General features: G+C 53.3%; 1 protein-coding gene across 5 annotated transcripts in view; it reads right to left on the bottom strand.

The window, feature by feature from the left end:
• KLHL29 (kelch like family member 29) overlaps positions 1-27170 on the bottom strand; it is a 308129-nt gene that overhangs the window by 132911 nt on the left and 148048 nt on the right. For all 5 annotated transcript variants that reach the window (XM_055327216.1, XM_055327217.1, XM_055327214.1 and 2 more), the window contains one exon: positions 10597-10926. In XM_055327216.1, coding sequence (XP_055183191.1) covers positions 10597-10881 — 285 coding nt within the window. In that variant the 5' untranslated portion in view covers positions 10882-10926. The remainder of the gene's footprint in view (positions 1-10596; positions 10927-27170) is intronic.

Raw genomic sequence — 27170 nt, 5'->3', positions numbered from 1 at the left:
GGCTGCTGAGTGATCTTGGCCGAGTCCCCTGGTCTTTCTCACCTCTAACAGTGCTAATAATAGGTACCTCAGAGGGCCTGATGGGGATTTTATTTTAATATTTTTGCTTTTTAAAAGATTTTATTTATTTATTCATAAGACACACAGACAGAGAGGCAGAAACACAGGCAGAGGAAGAAGCAGACTCCCTGTGGGGATCCTGGTGTGGGACTCGATCCCAGGGCCCTGGGATCACGACCTGAGCCAAAGGCAGATGCTCAAACAGGTGCCCCTATGATGAGGATTTTAAAACTTAATGTTGGGGAAGTGGTTAGAACAGTGCATGGCACAAAAGAATTACCACACAAGCGCCTTAAATAAAATAACCAAATGCAAACGGCTGCCAAGAATTGCAGGCGAATGGGAAAAAGTCCCAAGAAAGTACTAATACTGGAGAGGAAAGTCCTAATGCTGGATAAATAGTAATATTTGTGATCCCGTGAATCCAAATACTTTGGGAGAGATGGGAAGGGATGCAGGACCTAGGGCAAAGGCCTTGATGTGTAAAGTCCATACTGCCATCCAGGCTTCATTGTCTGGACATGGGTCCCATCTGCAAGCCTGTGAAGGCTCCTTTCTGGCTCCCCACATGGGTCCCATCTTCATCCTCCTCCTCATGGGCATCCACAGAAATTGCTCATTCTTTGAAGGCTGATCCATCATGTAAGGAGAGGTGATGTCAAAGGCATTCACCCTCTCCACCCCAGCAATAGAAGCTCAATAAATATTTATATGCATAAATCCATTTATTCTGGTCCATACACACTTGCTGAGAACCTGTATCTGCTGGGCATCACATGGAGCCTATTCCTACAGAGTTCACTGCCTAATAAGGATACAAATGAATAGATGGTTAAGTACCCTATAGTATAGGCATTAGACAGGAACATAAGCAAAAGTGTTATGGGGACAAGAGAAATAATAGCATTTTTTTTTCCACCACAGATGTAGCAACATGTAGGCTGCCAATTGTTGGATGAACAGCGGCTTTGGGTGGGCAAGAGTGAGTGGCAAGTGCAAAGGTCCTGGGGCATGAGAATTCTTCTTATGTCTGGGGAACTGTGGCTGAAATGGCTGGTAAGGGTGAACTCTCAAGTGACCCACGGTTCAGGCACCCAGTGTTTTGGTGGATTTCCCTCGGCCAGAAACGCAGTCCCATGAAAACACAGGAGTGTGGAAGTAGTAATCTATGTTCTGCTGTTGGCATTTAGCAAAGCCACTGATAGCAGAATCCCTGTATATAGCAGTGAGTGCTGAAATGAATAAATAACAGGTAGACTGTACTCACAAAGGTCACTGTAGCTGTTTTTGGCAAACCAATGTGCCAGGCAAGGTCTGGAAAATGCACGAAGGCACCCATGTTGTCATTAGGGAGCCATCCACACAATGAAGGCAGTTGTGTTTTGTTTATTTTTTATACAACATACAAAATGGAGGAAATATATTAGCTCATGTATCAAGAAGCCCAGAGGCAGGAAGGAATGCACATGAGGGCTCTGGTTCCGTATTTCTGGAACTCTGTTGTGTTTTTCCTATTCCTCACGTGTTGGGTTCATCCTCAGGTTTGTAGCATGATGGTCCAAGACATCATGTCCATATAGGACAGTACAGAGGAAGAAAGACCACCTTTTTCTTGTGACTCTTCCTTACAGGGAAGAAAACCTTTCCCCAAAGTCCCCAGACAGTATTACCCTCATGTTCCACGGTTGGACTTGGGTCACAGGACCCTTCCTAAACCAACAACGGCTAAGGGGGTGGGGATCACCAACACCTGGCTTAGAACCACCATAATCCCAGCAGGGGCTGGGGTTTAATTTCCCCAAAGCATGAGAAGGGGTGGTGGGTACCTGGCCAGAATGGAGATCCTGTTAGGAAGAGGGAGAGAAAATGCACATCTGGTAGACAGCCAGCAACACCCCTACAGACCTCGAAGGTTGTTTCGTCAGGCCTGGAGTTCTCCAGCTTCTCTGCTCCCGCAGTGAGAGTGCTCTGACTCATCTGCAGGCTTGGTCATTCCAACTTCCTATTCTTGCCCCTACACCCAACCTGCCAGCTTCAGGGCCACTTCTAACCTGATGAAGGAATTCTTCAAGTAGTATGTCAGGAATGTGAAATAATGTTCAGGGGCCAGTCTAGTGCTGGGCTGGGTATCCTTTAACCTAGAAAAAGGCTACCCTGTGCTCAGAAGGTTTCTCTGCTGCCAGAGAAGCTTTCCCAGGGTAACCTTAAGGGAGATACTGTTCTAGGATCACAAAGAGGATCACAGACGAGTCAAAGCTGGGGCCCAGGGCTAGCCAGTGTGCCGGGAGAGTTGGGAAAATCTGCTCTTGTCTAGGGAGAGAAGAAATCTTTAGGGTGGGAGTCCCAGGCCTGCATCTGACAGCCAACAGGAAGCAGACCAACCTGGGACAGCCATCGACGAAGCTGGGCTCATGAGTTTGTCCTTTTGCCCCAGCCACTCTCAATCATTTAAATCCATGTTTTTAAAATAAAGAAGCCAACTGTGAAAGAATGAGTGATTGGGATCCTTCCAACTCTCCCCAGCATCTCGAGACCAGCCTCTCAGCCAAGGGGAGTCCTGTGGGCTTTGATTGCTTTCCCCTCCAGGTGTGAGGGACTCCCTCTAGCACCCCAGCTCTGTCTGGGTAGGGCAAGGAGCCTTGCTCACTGACAATCCAAGGAGTGGCCTGTGGGGAAGCCAGGCCACTGGGTGGGGGTCTGGGGTGGGGGTTAGCAAGCTTAATCAAAATGCCTTGGCCTCTGAAGCAGGTGTAACGAGGACAGTGTGTGGGGATGGAGGAGTGTGTTCCTTAGGGGACCGTGACAGCCAGCAGCCAAGAGTGTGAGTCCAGGGAGGGAGGTGCTGACCACTGGCCTTCTGCTCTCGCTGTGCACTTTGCTCCATCCCCAGCCCCAAGGACTCCCCTCACTGTGCCAGAGGGTCCAACATGTTGGACCAATAAAAGGCCCAAGAGAGGAGGCTGGAACAGTAAGGGTCCCACCCTGTCAAAAGGAAAGGCGTGTGCACGCTGATGCTCTGTTGAGTGCGTAAGGCCCTTATTTTCCAGGGTAAAATGAGGTTTCTTGCCTACTGTTTCTACAGAGGCAAATGCACGATGCAAATGAACACGACTGGTGGAGCTGGTAGCTGGAGCAGCACAGAGTCCTCCAGAGCCTTCATTTCAGGGCAGCGACCAGGACGCTGAAACTGATTGATAATCGGCTGCATTACATCAGTTCAGCTCTGCGGGGACTTCACAGTGACTCTTCTTGGTGGCATTATGCTTTGGGAGGGCTCAGGCCAATTTAGCGGCCTGTGTCATGAAAGTGAGTAAAACAGGGACAGGGTCAGCCTGGGTTTGGAGAGAATTCTCTTCCCTGAAATTAGAGGAAATCTGTGGATGCTGATGGTGAACACATTATACCAAGGGGTATTCAGCTCTCCTTTTTATGTTTATTTCCCTCGAGTTATTTTTAGCATTACAGACAGTTCCCAGTCAGCAAACGGGTTGGGTTCTGAAAGTTCATTTGTAATTTGGCTGTTTAGATTTTGGAACATACTTTCCCTATAAAAAACTATGTTATAAATGGTGATGAGACTCCCAGGCTAGTTCTCCAAAGCCTATTTAACCCATAATGTAGCTAAAATACTGTCCTTTTGCGATGAAAAAAATTGTTTAATTGCAACATGAGTAATTAAGTAAAACAGGGAAAACCATTAAAAGTGAATAAGAAGTAGATTTATGTTCATCTTGAATGATGCTGTTTGCAGAAAACCTAATTTAATTTAAGAAGAGGCCTTTCCAAGGGCTTTTTGGGAAATTGCATGGGATTTAGCCTATTAGGGAGAAAGAGCCGTTGGGCTGTCCAATTTTCGGCTACTGAACATTTGCACCACATAACTGGCTCCCTTTCCTGATTTCAGGCTTGTCAGAAAGTCTTCCCGTGCGGATTCTCACAGGGAGAAATCCACTGGCCAAAATCCATAGGGGTGGATTTTAAAAAATCTGAACCATAGGTTAGCATCTGTACATGAGAATGTCCTGGGAATAGTAGTGTCCCAGTCCCACCAACTCTGGACAGGGTCACGTGGGGGCCAAGTCCTGGCCAGTGGTGGGTTCTCAAGGCAAAGGTACCAAGCAGGGTTCCCTGGGGGCCAGCTGTCCCTCCTTCTCTCTGGCAACAGAATCCTTGCTGGGCACCTTCTTTCTGATCTCAAGAGGCAGCACTTGGTGCAGATGGGAGGTGAGTAACCCTGCTGTGTATGTGTCATATGGGTCCCGTATTAATTTCCTACACCAGGCCACGTAGAGGACAGTAGGAGATTGACCCCCTCCTTTCTGCTAGAGGCATGCGAGCCTTGGTTTTAAGCCAGCGTGCTGGACAGCCTGGGGGTATGTTGCAAAAATGACCACAAATCTTCCCCTCCTCATATGCCTGCCCCTCAGCAATAGATTGGGCAGACTCAATATTTTGGGCAGACCCAATCTCTGATTTAGCCTTTAAAATTAACTTTTAGGGAGCCTGGGTGGTTCCTAACAAGAAGCAGGGTCTCTCTTCCCACTCCTTCAATCTGGCTTGGCCAGGGGACTTCTTTACCAGTGGGATTCTAGCAAATATGTCTCAAGCAGAGATTACGAAAGCCCTCGTGTGCTGAGCCTTGCCCTCTTGCTCCTCTTGGAAGCCTGAGACGGCCGTGTACACAAGCCCGAGCCCGCCGGATGGAGGGTGGCACGGATGCACGCTGGCTGGCCGGTCCGCTAAGCACAGGTGTGAGAGGGAGGCCACCTAGATCAGCTGCCCTCAGCCAACCTGCTGCTGGCCACAGACGAATGAGGGAGCCGGCCCAGACCAGAACTGTCAGCCAACCCACAGAACTGTGAAGGTGCGAGCCACTAAGTTTTGAGATGATTTCTCCATAGCAAAAGCTAACTTATCTACACACCTGGCTCTAGTCCACGAGATCTCCTGGCAGCTTTCTTCTGGAAGCTAGCCTGTGGCTCACCCCTGACAAATGTGGAAGGATACATAGTCCTCTCCCGTCTCCCACCCCGCCCCCCCCGGCCCCCGCCACAAATTTAAGGTCAAGTCACTCAGGTCTGCCCCCCATAAGCCCTAGGTTTTGAAATGGGTGCTTTGGTAATCGTGACATTTTTCAATTGTACGCATTTCGTGACTGACAGATGGGTTTTAAGTCAATGAAGATAGAATCCAAACCGTGGCTGCGACTCAAAGTGCAGGCAAAACCTATTAGCTCGGCACGAACATGCACAAGCTGTCTCACGGCGCATGATCAGTGCCTGATAATTTATCACAAGGGAAATCACAAATTCTCATTCACGGAGCAAGAACAGTCTTCTGGATAAAATCACGCACAGTCTGGAAATTCACCACGAAAGGGACTTGAGCGATTCTCCCCACCGAGCCCGCTCAGTAGCCTTTCAGTGTGAACACAAGAGGGAAGGGAGGTCTGCTTCCTACTCTGTGACTGTGCCCAAGGCATTCCTCATCCGTTCCCGGGCCTCGGAACCACCCGTGGCGGGGCCTCACGGTCATTCACACGATTCCCCATGGACCGCCCGGATCATCTCCCTCGGGAGGGGCGGCTCTGCAGAGAATTTCGAGTGTATGGGGAAGCCACGGTGGCCCATGCCATCTCTCTGACACCCACCCTGAAAACCCCACATGCTCATAAACGTAAAAACCTGGGTGCTTGGTGCTCTGAGGATGGAGCCTACAGGTTTCATGGCCCCTTTTGGTTTCCGACACAGGCTAAGTCTCTCTCTTCCCAGCCCAGATTTATTTTCAAGGGCTTAGCTCTGAGGAACGATGGGAATGTTTCAGCATGAGTGCTCCTGACCACAAGGAAAAAAGCCCTGAACACATTTCACAGACATCAGCCAGGATTCTGCAAAGTCCATTCTTTCAAGAACAAAATTGCATTTTATGAAGCCGTCCCTTTTCTGTTTCATCTGTCAGGCAGGTTTGCTGAGAATAATTTAAATTTCATGCAGCAGCAACTGTAGGGCAGCAGTGCTTCCCCTCCGGTCCCGCAAACGGGCCTGGCCGCAGAGTCACGTTTCTGCTTCTCAGGGCTACCCTCCTCCCCGGCGTTTGACAGCCGGCAGCCCAGAGTGGCAGCGTGGGCCAGGCACAGGGCTGTCCCAGCTCTCAGTACCCTCAGGCCACACGAGTCAGGGGAGGGGACCGTCCAAGGAGGGCCCCCACCAGCACCAACCATCAGAGGTTGGACCAAGTGGTAATGGACACCTGGTCTGACCCAATCTCTGATTTAGCTTTTAAAATTAACTTTTAGAGGGATCCCTGGGTGGCTCAGCGGTTTAGCGCCTGCCTTTGGCCCAGGGCGTGATCCTGGAGTCCCCGGATCGAGTCCCACATCAGGCTCCCTGCATAGAGCCTGCTTCTCCCTCTGCCTGTGTCTCTGCCTCTTTCTCTCTGTGTCTTTCATGAATAAATAAATAAAAAATCTTTAAAAAAATCCATAGGCCATAAAATTAACTTTTAGGGTAGCCTGAGTGGCTCAGTCAATTAAGCATCTGCCTTTGGCTCAGGTCATGATCCCAGTGGGGTCTTGGGATTGAGCCCCACACTGGGTTCCTTGCTCAGTGGGGGAGTCTGCTTCTCCCTCTGCCCCTGCTCCCCACTTGTGCTCCCTTGCTCTCATTCTCACTCTCTTTCTCTCACATAAATAAATAGATAGATAAAAATAAATAAGTAATCAAATGTAAATGAAAAAATAAAAATCTTAAAAAAATAAGAATAAGTAAAAGGAACTTGTATGGAGGGCTTAATGGGTAGCAGGTCCTGTTCTAAGCTTTCCCATGGAACCTAATTTGACCAATCCCACAACATCTCCATGAGGAAGATACTATTACTATTCCCATTTTATAGACAATGAGGCTCAGAGGTGTACTCAGCTGCTAAGAGGCAGAGGTCAGATTCAAGCCCAGCTCTGTCTGACTGGACAGCCTGAAGCTCTCCCTAGCTGTACGACATAAAGTTGACAGAACCTTTGGGCTACACTTCCCCACCTCAGCCAAGAGGTAAATATGCCCATGTTGTTGCAGACTGGCATTTGCTGGCAGGTAGGTGGATGAAGGGATGGGAAAAGTTATCGTCACAGCGCTGCACTAACGGTTACCATGGAGAACTCACTGTGCCAGGCGGCCCGGGGAGAGGCAAGGAGCCAGCCCGGGCGGTCCGTTTCTCACTCACCAGGGGCCCTCGGCAAGTCTGGTTTCCTGTGGGTCTCACTCTTCTGACTAGCAAAACAGAGGGGCCGGAGGCCACGGTCACTCTGCTCCTCTCGGGCTCTGGGGACTGTGTGTGTGTGAGTGTCTGATGCATCTAATCACGCCCTCCTCCTGCCTCAGTGGCCCAAGAATCTGTGCTTGTCCAACTGGCCTTTCATCAAAGACCAGCAAGAAATCCTCAGGCCACAGAAAAATGAAGAAACATAAAAATCCACTCAGGCCTAAGGCAGCAGTGACAGAAAAGAACTGTCACCAGCTCACTAAGCAGCCGCAGGGAACACAGCCAGCCTTCCCTACCCCGGGGAGCTGGGACCGTCCCCGACGGCTCGGCAGAAGCAGCCCCAGCACCAAGTGAGCAGGTGACCAGGCCTGTGGGACTAAGGGCAGGAGAGGGGCAGACTGTTTCTGCGTTGCTGGTGATGGCATAGGGTGTTGGGGGTCACCCCCAGCCCCCAGAGAGATGTGATATCCTGCTCCATGCCCAGCCCAGGGGGGATGCTGAGGCCCGACAGTGCTAACACTGAGTCCTCCAGTGTGACTGGCCCATATGTGGCACCAGACAATTCACTGAAGAAGGCCGGCCAGTACGTTCAAGCAGCCATCGCCACACTGCAGGGTGGCAGGAACACACGGCTCTGCTCCTGGCTTCTATGCGGCCCCTTCCCACCAGAGCGCGGTCTCGGCTCTGTATACACACCGGGCTTTCCTCACTTACCACGTGCCAGGCCCGGCTCTGTCCTGAGCACTTTATATATGTTTGAACTCACGCGATCCTCACAACAACTCTGGTAGCCAGGTGCCACTACCTATTCCCATTTTACAGAAGCGAGGCCCAGAGAGGTTAGGTAACTTGTCCAGGGTTGCTCAGCTGGTAAGGGATAGAGCAGAATTCAAATCCATTCTGGCTCCATAGTCTGTCTTTATCCACAACACTAAGCTGCCTCTGCCAATAACCTCAACGGGAGTGACAATCTCGGGTGATATGGTCACACTGTCCAGGCCACAGGCCTGTCACGTCCTGACCTGTGTGTGTTCCCTGAGGGCCAGAGCTAGCCTTTGGCTACTCAGTAAAGACGCAGCTTGCTGACCAGGGAAACCACAGCTTCCTCGGTTTGGGCCTGCCTGTCCACTGATGTGGTGCTGGCATGGGGTTGGACAAACAGGCTGGGGGACAGGCATCTGGGGTGGTGAGCAGCAGCTTGGCCAGATGGCAGAGAGGCACCACAGCCCAAATTCAGTGACAGTGTCCTGGACAGAAGCTGCTACTGGCTGCTGACTTCCGTCTGCCCTGTACACCCCATCTCCTGAGCACTTCGACAAACCCAGGCACCTTTGTCTGATTGGACAAGCTCCTGCAGGTCTGAAGCTGGGCTGGAGCTGGTTACGCATGCCGAGGAGCTGGCTGTCCCACCGGCATGAACTTTTGCCCCCTCTCCCCTCCCAGCACCCAGCACAATCCTCCCCAGATGCTGTTTTCTGTCAGAGGCTGGGTTCCTTTCCTCCCATGTGCTGTGGTTTGGGGCCCCGCCAGTGAGGGATGCTGAATATCAAGCGGTTTGGGAGCAAAGCAGGAGCCGTGTGGGCAGGGCAGCCCTGTGTGACAGGCCCTCACTGCCAAGTTCCCATCCAGCACCCTTGCCTGGAGGGCCAAACCCCTGCCCCAGGTGCAGCCCGACAGCACCCCTAAAAGGGCCTCCATCCAGAGAGGGCCGAAATCATCAAGTGGGCTCCCAGGTCCAGCTTCCCTCTCCCGACCTGGTGGAGCTGGCCCCTCTGCCCCCACTCAGCGGTCAGTTCCAGAAGCTGCTATTGACCAGATGGCCAACAGCTGGCCTTCCTGAGTGGCTGCCAGATGTGGCTGGCGGGGCGGCCGGCTGGCTCCACCAGGCAGAGGTCACTGCAGCGGGCCAGTCCTGGGGGCTGGTGCCCAGGGGAGGGCTGCGTTTGGCCGGTCTGGGGGGGCGTCGCGCCCACATAACCCTCCAACTCCTCTCCCCCGTCCAACATTCCTTGCCTCCCCACCTCAGTGGGGAGGTATTTTCATAACAGGAAAATAAAATCAATAAGGCACTGCAGCAAGATGTCAGCGTGCTCCGAGCTGGCCTCCAATAGCTCCATTGTCTCGGGCCTCCGCTGGGCTCCGGGCCGGCCGCGCTCCGTTATTAATGGGAAGCAGGGCTGAAAGGGAGTTTTGAAAATCACCGAGACAAAGGCACAGCACACCTGGAGCTCGGCTTTCCCACACCACGGCCACCTCACAATGGCTACGCCGGGCCTCCCCGCCTTTCACTTCTCCCGCAACTTTTATGAAAGCAGGGAAGAAAACACTAGCTACACACACACACAGGTGCACGCACGCATGCACACGTACATGCTATGCTGCCTCTGAGAGGGCTCCTGGAGGCCGCTCTGAATGCCTGGCAGAGCCGAATGCGGCCTGCAGAGCCCCTGCTCGGCCAAGGAAACAGGACAGCTGTAAGCGGGCTTCCTGCCGCCTGCGTGGGCCCGTCCCTGGAGGGCTCCGGCTGCCCCAGGGGCTCGGAGCAGCGTGACGGGGACCAGCCAGGCCTGAGCTGGACAAGAGCCTCGGTGACATTTTCATTTCAGCGTCTCTGTTAGTACCACGGCCTGGTTCATGCTGTCATTTCCAAGGCTGGAGCCGCCTCCAGAAGAGAGGGAGTGACCTGGAGCGAAGGCCCCTGAAGCTGACAGCTGGGGCCCAAGGCCTGGGTCCCCAAGGAAGGTCCAGCCTCGGACCGGCTCTCACAGACTTGGTGTGACTCAGTATCCCCAACCATCAGGTCGGGGACAAAAGTACTGATTCTCGTGGTTGTCTGAGGCTTGGAAGACCTCACGGGCAGGAGAATTCTCAACTGAGTTATTCATAAGTATGAGATTTATGACCATTTCTGCCTGACTGCTGGTCACTGTCTTCTTGCAAACCCGAGTCACTGGTACCCCAGGAAGACTCGCGTGGTCTAAGGTCACCTATGTAAGGGATCTTTCTTGCCAACCTGGCATTGGCTGTCCCTACACCCATGAAATAGCATTTACTCAACATGGCATAGGACGAGTAGCTTCAGGTGAGTCGCAGAGAGGGACTTTATAGCAAATAAAACCATGTGAGCCTTCAACAGTTGGCCGGCCCAGCTCCAGAGACGCCAGTCCTCTGGAGAGCACGGTGGCCGGTGCACAGGCCGGGAGCCTGCAGAGTGGCCCCGGGCCTTCAGGGGAAGCAGGGCCCCTGTGCCCAGCTCCTGCTCAGAGAGGACACCGGTCTTACCTTGGTGGTGACGGCAGAGGCAGAGCTGGCCACGAGGCTGGTGATGGCCTCACCGCTGCCCGTAGTGCAGGGAGCCGGAGCCGTGGCAGGCGTGGGCAGCCGGGAGGGCACCACGGGCAGCGGCAGGAGGCCGGGCCGGGCACCGAGGTTACTGGCCGTGCCGCCACCGGCCCCGGAGGTGGCACTGCAGATGCTGGTGGTCCCATGCGTCCCGTTGGCACTCCACTCGCGCCGGTCCCAGCCCACCCGGTAATCTCTTTCGAAGCGGCTGTGGTGCCGGGACATCTTGCCGGGCCGTGGCTGCTCCTCACAGGGAAACAGAGGCCGGACCTGCTGGCACAGAGCGGAGAGGAGGGCGATTTAGACAAACAGCCACGCTGCTCGGATGCCAGGAAGGCAGCAACAACTGTTGGCATCTATTAAGCACCTTCTCTGTGTGCAAAAAAGGCTTTCAAACGACAGCTGATTTCATATTCACAGCAAGCCCACGATGCACGGATCATTAGCCCCCCGTCACAGAGGGGGAATGAATGATTTGTCCAGGATCACGTGGCAAAAGTGGAGGAGACAAGATTTGAACCCAGCCTCAGTTTAAGAGTGGTGCTTTTTGTTCGGCAGTGTCATGTTGCCCTGAACGATGTGCTTGTGCTCATTTTAATGATGGTTGGGATTTTATCCCACCATCTCCACTGTGAAAAAAAGATCCTGGGGACTCCTCAGGCCACGCTCCCCTCAGCCCTATGATGGTGAGAGCAGCCACACCTGTAAACTCCCTTCTGGGTGGACAAGGCCCATCACACAAACCTCATTTTATCCTTCCGGGAGCCCATTGCCGACCAGGGATGGCTCATCCTCAGTTTGTGGACCAGGGAGCTGGTGGAGAATAAGTGACTCCCGTGAGGTCAGAGGAGTAGGAAGGGAGAAGGTGGCCAAGACCTCTGGCCTTCAGACTGAAGCTCAACGTAGGACTCCATCTGAAAAGGCGCTTAGCCCCTGGGTGTTAAAAGTTCTTTATAACCCTATGGTTTAGTCACTGGCACAAGACACCCCCCCCCCCCGGCTGCCACGCTCCCTGTGAACCAGACATCTCCCATGCGACTTTCCTGAATACCTGAATGTAAGGCCCTCAGCGTTGTCATGGAGACCTAGACACCCCAGAGTACTCTGAGGGCCTCCTGCATCATGAGGACTGGGCTTTGCTCAGAATTACAGTGACTTGCCTGGCTTCTTGCCCAGCCTGGGTGTGATGTCACCCTCAGGCATGAAGGATGTAAAGATACAGGAGAGGCTGACTCGGCTGGAGAGGCCACAGCAGGCCTGAGGCAGAGGGGAGGGCGACGGTAGAGCCAGGGCACAGTTGGGTCTGTCCCACCCATCACATCCTCAGCTCTAGGCACCGCGCAGGCGCACTTTTCTTGGACTTTCTTCCACTCTACAACCACTTCCTGTCTTGGGTGTGAGCTTCTGGACATTGGGGATAGCCCCTGGCTCATTTTCTTAGCCTGCAAATCCAGTCATGGTGGGGGGCTCTGGAGTTACTAGCTTAGTGGTAGACAGGCCACCTATTTTAAAAATTTCTATCAATCCTGACCCTACTCTGATCTTCGCACACCAGATCTAGTTGCCAACTTCTAGTGCTACAGAATCAGAGCCTGGGCCTACTCCTAGTGACTGCTATCTACGGCCCACTTGTGTGTTTGGTGGGCCCTGGCAGCCACCGACCCCTCCCTTGGCACCGTCCCCTCCACCAGGCACAAGCAGCACACGAAAGCGGAGCTGACCGTGACCTCTTAAGGGGGGTGGTGGGCTCATTGTTTACTTTGTCATTATGCTTCACAGCCTTCACAATGCCATATTATTTTTTCATCTATCCAATAATAAAAAATAAAAATGAATCGCCCTTTGGTCACCTCCTTGCAGACTTCTCTTGAGAGACTACTTTAGTTTAGCTCTTGTCACTTTTATGCCTCCTGCCCACGCCATAACCTGCCCTGATGTGGCTTTTGCTCTGGCCACTCCTTGGGAGCTGGTCTCACCGAAGTCATGGATGATCTGCTTGTGAAATTCCACGGGACACTTACACCTTCTTCCCTCACATTTGGCATGGTTGATCTCTCTCTCTTTCTAGAAACCTCTTCTCTGTGGTTTCTGAGACATTGCTCTCTCTCTCCTTGTTTTGTTCTCCTACGTCTCTGCTATTCCTTTGTAGTCTCCTTGGCAAGCTCATCCTTGGGGATCTGTTATTTCCTCCTCTTCTTTTCTCACCCTACACACTCTCCTTGGACAATCTCATGAGCTGTCACCTCTTTCCCTGATGCTCTCAAGGCTACATCTCTAGCTCCCTCTCCCTCCTAAGCCCCACACCCTCTGTCCTAGGCTCTGAAGTACACCTTACCTGGCTGCCCTACAGGTACCTCCATACGGTATGTCCCAGAATCGACTCAGTGCTCCTTTGTCCAGTCATTCTCAGGAATTCCCTTGAGAAGACAGGAAGTCTCGTCTGCTCAGCAAGCCCATTTCCCCATCTCTATTCACATATTCAACAGTGGGGTCTTTGATTCTGTCACCCCAGCTGCTTCTCAAATCTGTTCCCTCTCCCCCTGTGCATCCACCACCCCAACTCCTTGTGTCCCGCATAGATTACTTGTCCCAGTCTCCTTGCTCCAGCTTTGCCCTTCTTACCCATTCTCCACCCAACTGCCTTTGTGACTTTTTTATTTTTTAAAGATTTATTTATTTGAGAGAGAGAGCATGAGAGGGAGAGACAGAGAGAGAGAGACAGACAGACAGACAGAGAGAGAACGAGAGAGTGCCAGTGGTTGGGCGGCAGATGCAGAGGGAGAGAGAATCTTAAGTAGACTCCGTGCTGAGCATGGAGCATGACGTGGGGCTCAATCCCACAATCCTGAGATCATAACCTGAGCTGAAACCAAGAGCTGGATGACCTACCAACTGAGCCACTCAGGCACCCTGCCTTGTGACTTTTGTTTTTAAAGCACAAATCTGATTGCCATACTTTACTCTTCTGTTTTGAATCCCGTCCTTCAGAATAAGGTCCAGACTTCTCAGTGTGGCCCAAGAGACATCTGAGGATTTTAGGCCACTGATCACTCTTTCCGCCCCTGAGGCAATGCCCACCATTCCAAATACCTTGCTAGTTTCTAAAGGCATCATGCCCTCTCTCAGCTTGGGGTTCAAGTCCATGTTGCTTCTTTGCCAGGAATGGATTCTCACTCTTTCCACACCCAAGCCCTGTGTGTCTGTTCTAACTCAGCTCAGGCACTGACTCTTCTAGGAGGTTGCATGGACCCACCTCCTCCAGATCAGGCAAGAGGCTCTCCTCTATCTCCCTGGACACTTGGCACCCACCATCATCCCAGCGTCGATGGCTGTGGTACATTTGCTACCTTGAGAACAATTTATTCCTAATTGCTGAATGTTTCCAGAAAAGATGAACACGTTTGTGTGAAAGAAGCTCAGAGACAAAAACCCAAGTCTTCCAACTGGAAGTTCCGTGTAGAAGCCAAGGTAAGGAAATGTCCTATCTTCCTGGCAAGTCAGCTCTGGCTGACTCCAAGGATGGCTCCAAAGGAGAACAGAATCTCTGCATGTCCAGGGTCAGCTGGACCCCACAGCTTAGGCTCCTTTTTCCCAACATTCACCTGCAAGGCTCTTCCTAACTACCAGTGTCTCAGGGGAGTTTCCCTAGGCTGGATCCTAAGTATGGCAGAGATGAGATGACAAAGTTCACCACAGCATGTCCTCTCTCCAACCACCCAGGAAGACCTCCCCATTGCCTCCGCTGCAGTTAGGTTGGGAGTCACACTTCTGAATTCAGACAGCTAGAGTGAGTGGGAAGGAGATGGAGAACATCCCCAGAACTGACCCTTTAAGAGCATCTTATATTAACCTCATCTCCCTTTACCTGCCACGGCAACCTTGGAGGTGCAAGAGGGTTGCCCCACCAGCACTGGACTTGGCACGAATGGGACATAAATCTTCATCATGTTAAGATGAGATTGCAAGGTTATTTGTTAGTATAGCCTAGCCTAGCCTGATACACTAAGTCAGCACTTACATTCCACAAAACAACACAACTTCACACATTGTCAAGGAAATCATCTCCTTCTAGCTGGTGAGTGAGGATGGAGATGAGGAGGGCAGACTTGAGATGTACCCCCAGGAGGGCAGAGCATCCTTGGGAGCAGGTCAATGGGCCTCCTGAGGCCCAAGGACACCTCTGATGGCAACAGAGCCTGTCAGCTCGCTGCTTAGGGAGCACCTGCTGTGGTGCACCGTGGCTCCATTGCACCCATGGTCCTAGCAACCTGCACCTCCCGCCACCCTGCTCCGCTGCTCATCTCTTCAAGGCTCTGTATCACACTAGAGAGGAGCTGGAGGGGACTCAGGCAGCTGGGGCCACACAGTCTGGTTTGAGCCTCATTAAGTGTATTCAAAACAAAGGTCAACTCTTTGCACGCCAGGTTCGGGTTAGACTTCATTCCTCAGTTTAATTTCCCCTTTCAAATGGAATGAAAGAAATGTGTTGCACAGTTTACCCTGGGTGAGACGGCAGAGTGCCAGCTCCAGCGGTGGCAACTTTAGGATTTCCTGCTGGGCGCAGAGCCAGTGTGTCAAAAAGGTCCCGTGTGCCCACACGTGCACCCGGGGTGGTGGTGGGGGAAGTGGCAGGAAGTGCACGTCGGGGCAGGAGGAGGCCCCACATGGACAGGGCACCTCAGACAAGCCCGGTCAAGCAATTACACACAAAAGACACAGATGTGCTTCCTTGTCAAGGTGAGCACCTTTCCCTGGCAGGCTGCTGGGAAGCTGGCGAGCCTGGCGTGGGGCCCTTTACTGAGGGTTGGGGGGGGGGGGAGTCTGAGCAGCAGCCATTCCCGACTGCTGGGTGCACTTCTAGCTCCTGTCCCGGACCTTCGTCCACCACCTGTCTCTAGATCCCTGAGCTCCCTGTCGCTCCCCTTTCTGCGCACCTGATGCCCAGATCTGAAACATGCCTGGCCTCTACTCTGAACCACAACTTCCCTTTCTTCGGTTTTGCACACCCTCTGAAGAGGAGCCATCCCCTGCTTAGAAGAAACTAAGAATTTTTTTTTTTAAATTTATGATAGTCACAGAATGAGAGAGAGAGAGAGGCAGAGACATAGGCAGAGGGAGAAGCAGGCCCCATGCACCGGGAGCCCGATGTGGGATTCGATCCCGGGTCTCCAGGATCGCTCCCTGGGCCAAAGGCAGGTGCCAAACTGCCGCGCCACCCAGGGATCCCAGAAACTAAGAATTTGATCCGAAGTTTTAGGTGTTGTTTCTTTTGTTCTTACATTTTCTAAAACATGTTTAATTACCTCTAGAATGATAGAAGAGGTAATGTGAAATGAAAATAGTTTTTGTCAGTACTTTGGAGTCCTGTAAGAAATAGTCTGGGGCTACGGAACCTATTCTATGCATCTTCCCTGCCAAGAAATGGGGGCTCCGCCCCAGTAAGTGCCTGGTTTAAGGCCCTGTTCAGGCTCTGGAAACCCTACAGAGCTGGACCGCCTTCTGCTCCTGTCAGATCCTGAAACCCGACCAGGCCCCAGGTGTTCGGGCACCTCTCTGGCTACCACCCAGCCTGGTCATTGAATTGTTGGATTTTAGAGCCTCTCTGCAAAGGGATCCAGGCTTCCTGCCCTGTTTGGTAAAGCCACATCCCACTGGGTGCCAGAGTCTGAGTGCTGGGACTGTCCTGTCTGCTCTACAAGCCCAGAGCTCTCCTGACCACTCCAAGAATCAGACCTGGGTCCCCAGGCAGAGGAAAGAGAGCTGAGTCGGGGGTCAAGAGGGCCAAGTCTGAGCCCCAGCACGATCCCTTACTAGCTCCAGGAACTCAGGGTTGTCTCAGGTTATTCGTCTACAAAGTAGGGAGGGACAGCCCTACTGCCCGCAGGACCATGAGAGGATCCAATGTGACTCCTTGCAAGCCCTCTGCAAGAGGCAAAGACTTATCACTGGGCAATGATCAGACCCTAAAGTCACAGGTCAACAGGAACCAGATTTCCAGGATGAGGATGAAGGAGAACATCAACTATGAGGTTGTGCGTGGTCTGGTGTCTGAAACACACAGCCACAGACTCTCTGAGAGCCCCTGCTAGGTGGATGGGACCTTGTAGGGGGCTCTGTTACTCAGGGCCCCTGGGAGGGAACAGACTTGGGTGAGACAGAGGTCATCCTCAGCTGAATACCTGTGACCTGAGGATCTTGTACCAGGAATCCCACGTCCTGCTTTGTCCGAAAACCTTCTCTCTGTAGCTCAGGGTGCCATGACAGACTCAGGCCTGGGCCATCCGGGCAGCCTGAGGACAGCCTGGAGGAGGGGACTCAGCTGACACCCGGGCTCAGCCCCACTGCCTAGGCTGTGTCTCTGTAATTTGGTCTCCTGGACCCTTGCTGGGTCCCAGATCAGCAGCCCTGCCCCCGAGATTTGCATCCATATGAATAATTCATGAGTAAATAATTAAGAGTTGCATGTGCCATAGTTGTTAGTGTTATTATCCATGCTGGGCTGGGGCACAGGGACCACTGTCCAGGAGCCCACAGTGCTGGCCACACAGACAGGCACACTGTGCACAGCTGAGCACATACCAGGATGCTTGTGCTCTGTGTCCGGGGACCCCCGCGATGTGCTCTGGAGGCCGCTCGTGGCCACACATATTGACATGCCTGTGTGCACATGCTGTACCCAAGATCACAGGTGGCTAATGACCCTCCTCTTGCTCATGTCATGAAGGCACGTGCAGAAGCGGGCGCCGGCTGTGAGGGCCCTGAAGGCGTGATTAATCCACAGAAGGTAGGGGAGCCCGCACTGCCTCCAGACAGGGAGCTGAGGAATGAGCCACGGCCTGTCCAGCCCGATTGGAAAATGTATGATTGCCTCATTTGGGGGAGACGTGCTGCCAAGTCGGTTGGAACAGGCCTTGCCCATCTTTCTTATTTTCTTCTCTCTCTCTCTGCATCTTTTAGCCTTTCTTCTGAAGCAAAATAATAAATAGCAACCGAAAGACCATCTTGGCAAATGCAACACAAAGAAATACTCCAGGTGCTTCTGGAGAAGCCGGCTCGGCCATGAGTTGGCACGGATGCTACTGGGAGTTGGGGTGCCCTCAGAAATGCCTCCCTGCTTCCTGGGGTTGCTTCAGCTCCCACTGACACCCATCCCTGCCAAGCCCCCACTAACTCCGAAGACTCGCTTTTGGCTGAGGCTGCAGGAAGCACTCTCACCGGCCCTCTCTCCTTTAAGCGCACAGAGGCAGGCTTGTGGCCCAGCGATGGACCGGCGTGTCCTGCTCCCTATGTGACTGCTGCTTCTGCAGGATGTGCTCCCTAAAGGCAGGACCCCCCCCCCCACCTCCGTATCCTCCATAGGGCTGTCGGGGCATAGGGTGGGCACTGGGATCAAGGTGGCAAGTCCTTTCCAGCTCAGAACACATCTCAGGGTGGAGACCAGGTGAGGCGAGAGGTGCCTAGGGGGCAAGGAGGATGTGTCAGGGTCCACCCTACACTTGCTCAACCCCGAAAGCTCCTCACATTTACCCGACCCACCTCAGCTGGGGCCTGGCCTGGCCCCCGAGGGAGAGGGAGTCCTCAGGGTGTGTGCAGGGGTTCAGCACCTCCAGGTGGATATGAAATGTGTGGCTAGTGGGTGCACACAGAGGTGCCAGCCTGGGCCCAAGCCCTGTTTCAAATCCTTTGGATCTGATCAGAAGCTAAAAAAGCTCTGGAACATTCACAGGCTAACAGCAGCCTCTGTCTGGTTCTCTGTAGGATGAGTGGCCGGAGGTGTGATTTTATTGCTAGCTTTTTCTCTTAAAAGACCAAAGCCCCAGTAGGCTGGACACAGTCACTGTCACACTTTCCCTCTGCTCTGAAAGGGCTTTTTCCCGGGCAAGGTAAGATAGGAGTTTACCCTGGCCAGCCATGAGGATGCTCTTGTGAACCCTCTCCTCCCACCACCACCATCAGTGGCTCACTAAGCAGGGCAAGTGTGGAGATTGTCCAGCCCAGGTGCCAGGCCGGAGTGGCTCATCTCAGCCCTCTAGTGTAGTTGCTGGAAAGTTCCACTAAGACCTGCTATAGCTAGCTCCAAGGTCTGGACCCACAAGCAACCTCTACCAGGCACCCCAGGCGGTGGGGAGGACTCAGGGATGTGGGAACTCAGATTGGACCTCTGACCTCTGCTTCTTCTTCCCAGGTGGCATCAATCTCTGTAACAGAGGGCTTGAGGGTGTCTCTCTCTCTTTAAAGAAGACTGGGCACCTGCTTAATTTCCCAGGTCTTGGCACATCCGAAGTTTTGGTGGAGACACAACCCAGCAGACCCTAGACTAGTGGCTGGACTGGCCTCAGGGGAGGATGGAGTGGGGTGCGCGGAGTGGCATGAAAGGTCCAGTAGCAATCACAGCAACAACTATATGGCTTTTATAGGGTTATCTCACTCTTGCGACCCTTCACGTGGTTCTTTGAAAGCCACCACATCATTTGCTTTTCACCGCATCCCGGCGGTGTCAGCGGTGTAGGCAGAGATGCACTGACACTCATTTCATCAGTGAGAAAAAAGAAGAGAAGAGACCAGGGCTGGGACAGTGGCTTGTGCCCCCTCACCCACAGCATGGTTTATGGTCTGCAGCATCACCCTAGGTGCTTGTTGAGGTCCCAGCACTACTGAGGAGGAATTTGCATTTTTCGCAGTATCCCCAGGAGTGGGGGGGACTCAGCTGCAGGTTACAGCCCCAGACATGTCAGCCTAAGGTCCGCCTCTTAGCCGGACCAGGGTCAGTCGGCCCTAGGACCCAGGCATCCTGACTCTCAGCAACGCTCACCACTGCACCATGGTCCTCGGAAGGCATGGAGGGGTGTGTGGGGGGGCAGAGGTATTTTGGGGAAAAGCCATATTCCATAATTACAGGCCTTAATACATGACCCAAAAAGGACAAATGTTTCAAAATGCTTTTCTGATGACAGGTTTCAGGAAAAATGCCACCGATTCCTTTTCTGGGCACAATTGCTCACGCAAAAAAGCAATCTCTCTGCCTCGGGAAGGTGGGATCCAGTGCCCGTTTTAGATGAACAGTATTAAAGGAACAAGCCTCTCATTTCCCTCCCTTCCCATGTGCACCTTTGCTTTGAGAAATCTGGCTGTGGGTTTTGATGTAGTGATTTTTTTTTTTTCGAAGAGGCGCACATGATTCAGAGACTTTTCTCCTGGGACTAATTGACTAGGCATTTGTGCTATTGCTACTGGTGTAAATCATTATAATGGTGATAATGAAAAATAAAAAAGATATTGGAAATGACAGTTGGCAACATAATATCAGCATAAACTGGGGGAAGAAGGGAGGCGTGTATAAATTAGGGGCTCGTAAACATCAGGATCAATGAGGCTGCTGTGGCGGGCCCGGTGTGATCGTTTAGAGGGGGGTTAACCACAGTTATCATGACCAGGAGCCATCTGTGTTCCTCTGACTCCTTGTTTTGGGGGGCTCCACGGGCAGCGGGGGTCACTGCAATCGGGAGCCTGCAGACACACGCCTGCAGCACCGGGAGCTAGATGTTGCAGGCACCTCCCTTCTCTGAGCAGGCCTTCTGCTGTCTCGCAGGCCGCCTCTCGGGCACGCCTGATTATTCCGAATCTTGCAGAATTGACTAATTCAACGAGATCTCTCTTCACAGCAAATGGTGTTCATCAGTGACCCGAGCTGATGAATAAATCCCACTCGGTGCCTGGAGCCAGACCCGGCAGCAAGAGGCGCAGAGAAGAAAGACCGATGCACTCTCTCTATTTGGCTGCCAAAAATGCTCTTGCAATTTGCTTTCTTCTAGACAAGAGTCTATTCAAAAGTCTATTTGGAAACATTAGGGAACGGCCGTCACATGGCCGGCAGATCATACTGCCTGTGACAGGATATTATCTTCCTTGGGAGAGACTCCACCACGCTTTTATTTCCCCGAGTAAGTAGCGTCTGATGGCTGCGGGATTGCTCCGAGGGCTGGGGACATCAGAATCCCTGTCCAGAGTGAGTGTGGGCCCACAGCCTCGTCCGCGGGCGGCATTCGTGGAACCTTCTCGGGCAGGCACCCGGCTTCCTCGTCTCCACCTCTGGTGGGACCGGGGGGAGTGGGGGTGCTGCCTCTCCGGAATGCCTTCCTGGGAAACCATCAAGTCGCCGTCCATCCCCACCTCTGGGAGTCAAGACTCCGTGTCCCCCCTTCCCTCCCAAGCAACCCCTGCTAGGCAGGCCCTCGGGTTAAGACGTGCCTCCCGGTCCCCATCGAATCGCATCAGATACACTGACCACCCCTCTGCCCCTCGTGCCTGGCTCCGTGCAAGCTCCTGAAAGCCGGTGAGGAAAGTGGGGCCCCTCCAGGGACGAGCATGCCGTGCGTGGGCCAACAGAAAAGCATGAACACACCAGGGCCCGGGGGAGGCAGCGGCCTGTCTAGGCGGTCAGACACGGGGTAGGTCAGGATGGCCCTGGAGCCCAGAGTAGCTCTGCCTCCCGGGGCTGCGTTCGCTACAGAGGACAGACGGGACTTGAGCTAGGACAGCGCGAGGGCAGGCACGTGGGGGAGGAAATAAATGCAGCGCGGCCCGGGATGGAAATGCCAGCTCCGCCTGCCATGCATCCGGCCTGCAGAGCTCACGCCAGACGTGGGCTCTAACACATCTCTCAAGAGGGACAGGCGCCCCAAAGGCCCACGCTGCGCACTGGGGCTTCCTCCAGGGATCATCAGGGGAGGAGAGGAGTGTATGGGGGGCCACTTGGGAGATGCTTTTGTCCCCTGGCCTGGACCACTGAGCCTTTGTCTTGGCCGCTCTCCTGCTGACCTCTCTACCAGGGGCCAGGCTTGTCTTCGAGCTCAGAGCCCCTTCAGCCCCCTTCAGTTTTGGGAGCTGCTACTCTATCTTTATGTACTTGCTTTAGATTTTCACTGTCTTTATTCTAAGTCCGTGTTCTTAATTTAATTTAATTAAAAAAAAAAGAAACAACCCAACCACCCAGACCAGAGGGCAGCCTGTTGCGAGGTTGTGTGTTTTATCACCACCCAAGCATGCAAACGAGGCAGCCTCTGTTGACAAGTTCACATCTCCAGTGCAGAGCTGGCTGTTTGAACAGCTTGTGTGCAGTAATTGAAACATAGATTTTTGTTGCCTTTCTGTTTATTTTTAGATTAACCAAGCAGGGATACTTGGCTTCCAGGCTGCCACTTCCATCCCTGTTGGGCAGCTTGGGACCACTGGCCCCATGAGCACCAGCAGCAAGGACCACCATGTGCCCCCTGAGCTCTCTCCCAGAACCATCCTGGGTTTGTCCCACACCTGACTCTGGTTTTGCCCTTTATTGTGTTCCCCAGGGCCCAAGGCTGGGAAGCTGATGAATACACGATGCCCGCTGGCTGTCTTCTAACTACACTAAACTCTCTCAGAAGCTCTGGAGTCATCTACCTCCTTTGACGACAGAGGAACCGAGGCAGAGAGGATGAGGGCAGGGATGGAACTAGAATCCAGACCTTCCTGGGACTAGGGGGCTCCCACAGAAGAGTCACATGGCTCAGCAAAGATTCTCTCAGGGTCAGTTTTCTATTTGGGCCACTTAAAAAAATATATGATCGCATCAGTCTGGATGGGTGGGTGATGTTACGATGACAGCCCCAAATCTCCGGGGTTTAAGCTATAACGTGTGCTTCTCGCTCCTGCTGCACACTCCTTGCTGGTCAGCTGGGGCCCTGCACTAGGCTGTCCTTCCCAGGATCCCTGCTCAGAGACTGAGCCTCACCTGGGCTTTGCTGCCCACTCCCGCAAAGGGAAACCGTCCTTTCTGCTCTCATGTCTCAAGCCACATGGCCATCTCTAACTTTAAGTGGGTGGGGAAGTGCAAGTATCAGGTACCCAGAAGGAGAAATGGTTGTGGGGGAAAAGACAATGAGGCAAGGGTGTGTGCATGTGTACAGAGCGGAGCGCCAGGTGGGCTGGGTTGTCCTTCTCCGGACGCTGCAGCATCCCTTTAACCACGTTCTGAAGGCAGAGCCTGCCTCTTCCTTGTCTCACTGCCAGGCTGCGCATATCGCAGGGGCGCCTGCGATGTTTACTGAGCAGAACTGTCCTAAGGGCAGGGGTGTGAGTGAGAAGGACATGACCATGCACAAGCATCTTCAAGTCATTTTCTTCACCTATGGAGTATCTCCACCTGTACTCTGTGCCACCTCTTCCTGGAAGCCCTCCTGGAGTTTCTCAGGCAGCAGGAACAGCCCACTCGGGCCTCCTCTTTTTAGATTAACCAAGCAGGGATACTTGGCTTCCAGGCTACCACTTCCATCCCTGTTGGGCAGCTTGGGACCACTGATGCGCCGCTCTCTTCTCATTCTAGATCCCACGAAATGATAGTTGTATGGCAGGTTTATTAAACAGGCTGAGCTCAGTGGGAGAGCAACAGCAAACAGATTTCTTTTTCTCCCACTTCTTTCCTTTAAATCCCACTGTCAGACCCAGACAGCTTTATTTGGTGGGGGGCACTTTTGGGTATGACTCCTGTTATTATTACTGCTGCTGCTCGGACTTCTACTACCACAGGCTGTCACCTTCGAGCGTTTCCTGTGTGCCTGGCACGGCACAGGGCTGTCCACACACCAGCTCTTCCAGTCCTCGCGAGAAACCTGTGACGGCGGGGGTGGGGGTTTAAGCAGCTGACAGGCTGAAGTGACCTAGTGGCCACACAGCTAGTCACCAGCAAAGTCAGCTCTGAAAACAATCCCATCCTTGCCTCTCTCCACAGCAGAGCTTTCCTGCAACTCCGACCTCGTATCGGATCCACAGCTCCCCACCGCGCTGACCCAGGCTCAGAATCTGGTAGTGGGGCAGGGACGTGTGGTGAGCTCCAGGTCCTGCTTCCTCCACACTCACGAACTGTCTTCCGGCTTCCATGGAGCAGCCAGGAGAAAGGCGGAGAAGACAAGGCCAACGTGTGTCTGGAGCATCACCAACCTGCAGCGGTGGCTCCTCTGTCTGTGGGCACTGCGGTGGCTTCTGTGCTGCGTAAGGGGCAGTCAGGCACAGTCTCAGGGCTCCCAGCTTGAGGGAACCCAGGTCATAGCCCTCCCGGTGTTCCAGGCTCGGGGAGCATCAGGAGGACTGTCTTAAATCAATGGGGGGGGGGCATCTCCCCAGGAGGAAGAGAAAAAAGCCTCAGCACTCCTCCTAGCACAACTCTGCTCAGGGGCGTTCTCTCCTGCAATCTCAAAACCTTCCTAACTTAGGGACTGGGGGAGGCCTAGAGGGGATTCGGGACTGTCTAGTTTCTGTTTTTAATGTGGCAATACGGGACACCTTTCATGCTTGGCCTTGAGCCTCATCCGAGTCTCCAAGACAACAGGAGCAGTCTAATTTAACATGCTGCTACAGATGATTCAGTCCTGCTCTAGCTCAGTTCTCACCTCCTCCAGGAAGCCTTCATGATGACGCCCAGTTACTTTCCTACCTCATCCTTTGACTGCACTGCCTTCTAGCCCTTGCTCTGCAGAGTCCTACGTACATGATCATGCGCTGAGCTCTGAAAATACACAGCAGTGCCCTCCGCCACTGGTTGCCTGGGTGGAAACCCTACTTATCCTCGGTCTGCAGTTACATTTGTGTAGACGCTGGCTGCACCGAGCTCAGCCCCAGGGTCTACTGAGGACAAGGGAGTGGTCAGCCTGAGGACAATTGGGGATGACCGAGTCAGGGCCATCGAATGGGTGCTGGACAGCTGTCCACAGGCCAGATCTCAGCTGCAGCAGCCCCAGGAGAGGGAGTGAGATGCCTATCTGTTCTCAGCTCAGCTGGGTCCAGGCTGCAGGCACAAGAAGCCCATTTACAAGGGACCAGCCTGCAGCAGGCACCCAGAGCAGGGCTGACACCCCGATGTCTGGGGTTCAACAAAGGATGCTACAGAGGTCTGGGCTTGAATATGGGCCGGAGGGGTAGGAAGGGAGTCCCTGCTGAGGCCTGGGGGACTCTGGCGTCAGCAGGCAGCCTGGCACCATTGGGGTGGACTTCCGGGGCCAGAATGAAAGGAGCTCAGTATTCCCCATGCCGGGAGGAGGACTGGCCTGGCACCCCTTCCCTGGCTGCCCAGGAAATGACCGTCCACAGAAGCAGCATGTAGGGGGTGCCCCCTCTCCACACCCCCCGGAGCCTCCCACCTAAGGGCAGTGCGTGGTGAACTCATCACGAAGTCAGAGGAAGAAATGCCAACACCCCCTTTGCTTGCCCATATGGGCGTGAGGTGGTGCGGGCATCACTCCCACACCCGAGCTTTCGCTTGCCTTGGCCTCCCGACCTGGGGATACTCTCTGTGGAGTTAAGCCTTCCTCACTGGGCTGCAAGGGGACGGTGGGGAGGAGACGCAAGGAGCATTTCCTGAGCACCTCCAGCATGCCTGCCATTCTGAAAGTCACTGAGGCTGTGAAAGTCACCGCCTCCATTTTAGAGGGTGGAGGGGACTGAGACTCACAGGTTAGGTGCATCCTCTTTCTTCTGGCTTTGAGGCCATTGCTCTTTCCATTTCCCTTTTGGGCTTGGACTCCCGACAGCCCCAGCCCTGTGAGCCTTCACCTCAAACTCACGATGCTTCTTATAGGTCCAACTGCTGTGACTCACGGCGGTTCTCTCCATCTCCCTCCATCTCCCTCCTGGCCAGCCTGGTATGAGCCCCCATTCTCTCACCTGAGTTTCTGTTGGAGCCTCCGAACTGCCCTGCCCTCATGTAGTGTATTCTCCATGCAGCAGCCAGAGTGACTCTGAGAAAATGCAAGTCAGACCCTCGTACTCTTCAACCAAATCCCTCCAATGCTTCCTATGTCGTCTTGAGAAAAAGCCAAACCCTTAAAGGTCCATGTGGCCCTCATGCCTACTTCCCTCTCTCACTCAATCTCTCCTCTAACCACTCAGCCCTAGCACACTGGCCTCCTTGCAGCTTATCCAGCAGCTTAGGCCCATTCCTACCTCAGGACCTTTGCACATGCTGCTCCAGCTGCTCCCCCCCCAACTGCCCACCCTTCCCAGGTTATCCACAGGGCTAGTGCCCTCATTTCCCTCAAGTCTCTTCTTAAATGTTACCTTCTCAGTGACTTTCTCTGATCATCTTATTTTAAGATGACCAGCTCGTCCCCTGCTTTATTTTTTGATAGTTCTTATTCCTTCTATCAGTTTCCTTAAATTTCTCTGTCTCCCTCTCACTGAAATGTAAGTTCTGTAAAGGTAGCACTTTGTAAGTATCGATTCATTTAAACCACACACCACTCCACTGTTATGATGGCTCTATCTTCCCGATCAGGAAACAAAGGCATAGAAAGGTCAAACAACAGTCATCCAGCCCAAAGTCATCCAGCTTGGAAATGGCAGACCCAGGATTCCAACCCAGGCAGTGTGGCGCTTAGTCATCACCCTCTGACCACCAGTTCCGTTCGCTGCTGATTCTTGACTCTGACAGTGCCTGGCCTCTTGTCAGCACTCAGCAAACACTGAGCAAATGAATGAACGTGTGAATCCTGTAAGCCCACATCACAGGGGCCTGTGAGGTCCCCTTCCCCTACAGATTGAGGACCCCTGCTGTCCCCTCCTACACGGCCTTGCCCCCAGGCTGCCCACACCTAAGGGGGGCAGTGTCACTCCAGGTATGTTAAGGGAATGAAGGTGCCCTGAGGCTTGAAGTGGTTCCCTCTGCCTGTGGCCGTGGGGGAAGAGCCAGGTCAGGCTGAAGGCCCCACATGTGGGCGTAGGGGTAACCTCGTGAGCCTGGGGTGGGTGGACTTGATGGGCTTCTCCGGCCCGAGCATCCGACTGACTCATAATGCACAGCCCCAGGAGCAGTCGGAGGGAACAGCCGGCGCTCCCCCAGGAGCAGGCACATCTACGATGCAATTCCTTCGAGGAAAATTATTCAGGCAGCCATTTATTAAAACACAACTGCTCCTGAGGAGGCCTTTCGGCAGTGGAAATACCAAATAGCTTTAAAGCTCCAGCCATCCCCGAAACCGATGAGGCAGGCTCCTAGGCACTATCTGACTTTTCATCTGCTCTTTCCCCATCTGGAAGGGCTAATGAAATGCTACACTGTGAGGAAACCAGGAAATAAGCAGCTTCGGAGGTAAGGGACATATATTTAATTTCTTGCCTTGGTCTGCTATTTGCATAAACCTCAAGGGAATAACCAATAGAGGAAAGAGAAGAGAAAGAACACGACGGTGTCTCTGGGGCCCGGCACCGTGCTTGCAGAACACCTGCGTCTGACATTTAGCGCTCACGGGTGGCCCTGGGAGGGACATTTCACTGCTGGCTCTCCGGCAGAGGCCACTGGTGCTCCCTGCGTCTGTGTCCCCCTCTTTCTTGGGGACCACGGTGGGACAACACTCCCTGGTCCCGCTTGATTCTAGCTGGGGCTGTGTGACTGGTGTTTGTTGGTGTGTGCACATCGAGTGTGCAAGTCACATGGGTCCCTCTAGGTCTACGTGGTTAAAGCAGGATTGCCTTCTTCACCCTCTCTCTTT

The sequence above is a fragment of the Nyctereutes procyonoides genome, unplaced genomic scaffold (genome assembly GCF_905146905.1).
Source record: "Nyctereutes procyonoides isolate TBG_1078 unplaced genomic scaffold, NYPRO_anot_genome, whole genome shotgun sequence".
Classification (NCBI taxonomy): domain Eukaryota; kingdom Metazoa; phylum Chordata; class Mammalia; order Carnivora; family Canidae; genus Nyctereutes; species Nyctereutes procyonoides.
This window is presented reverse-complemented; position numbering and strand designations above follow the sequence as displayed.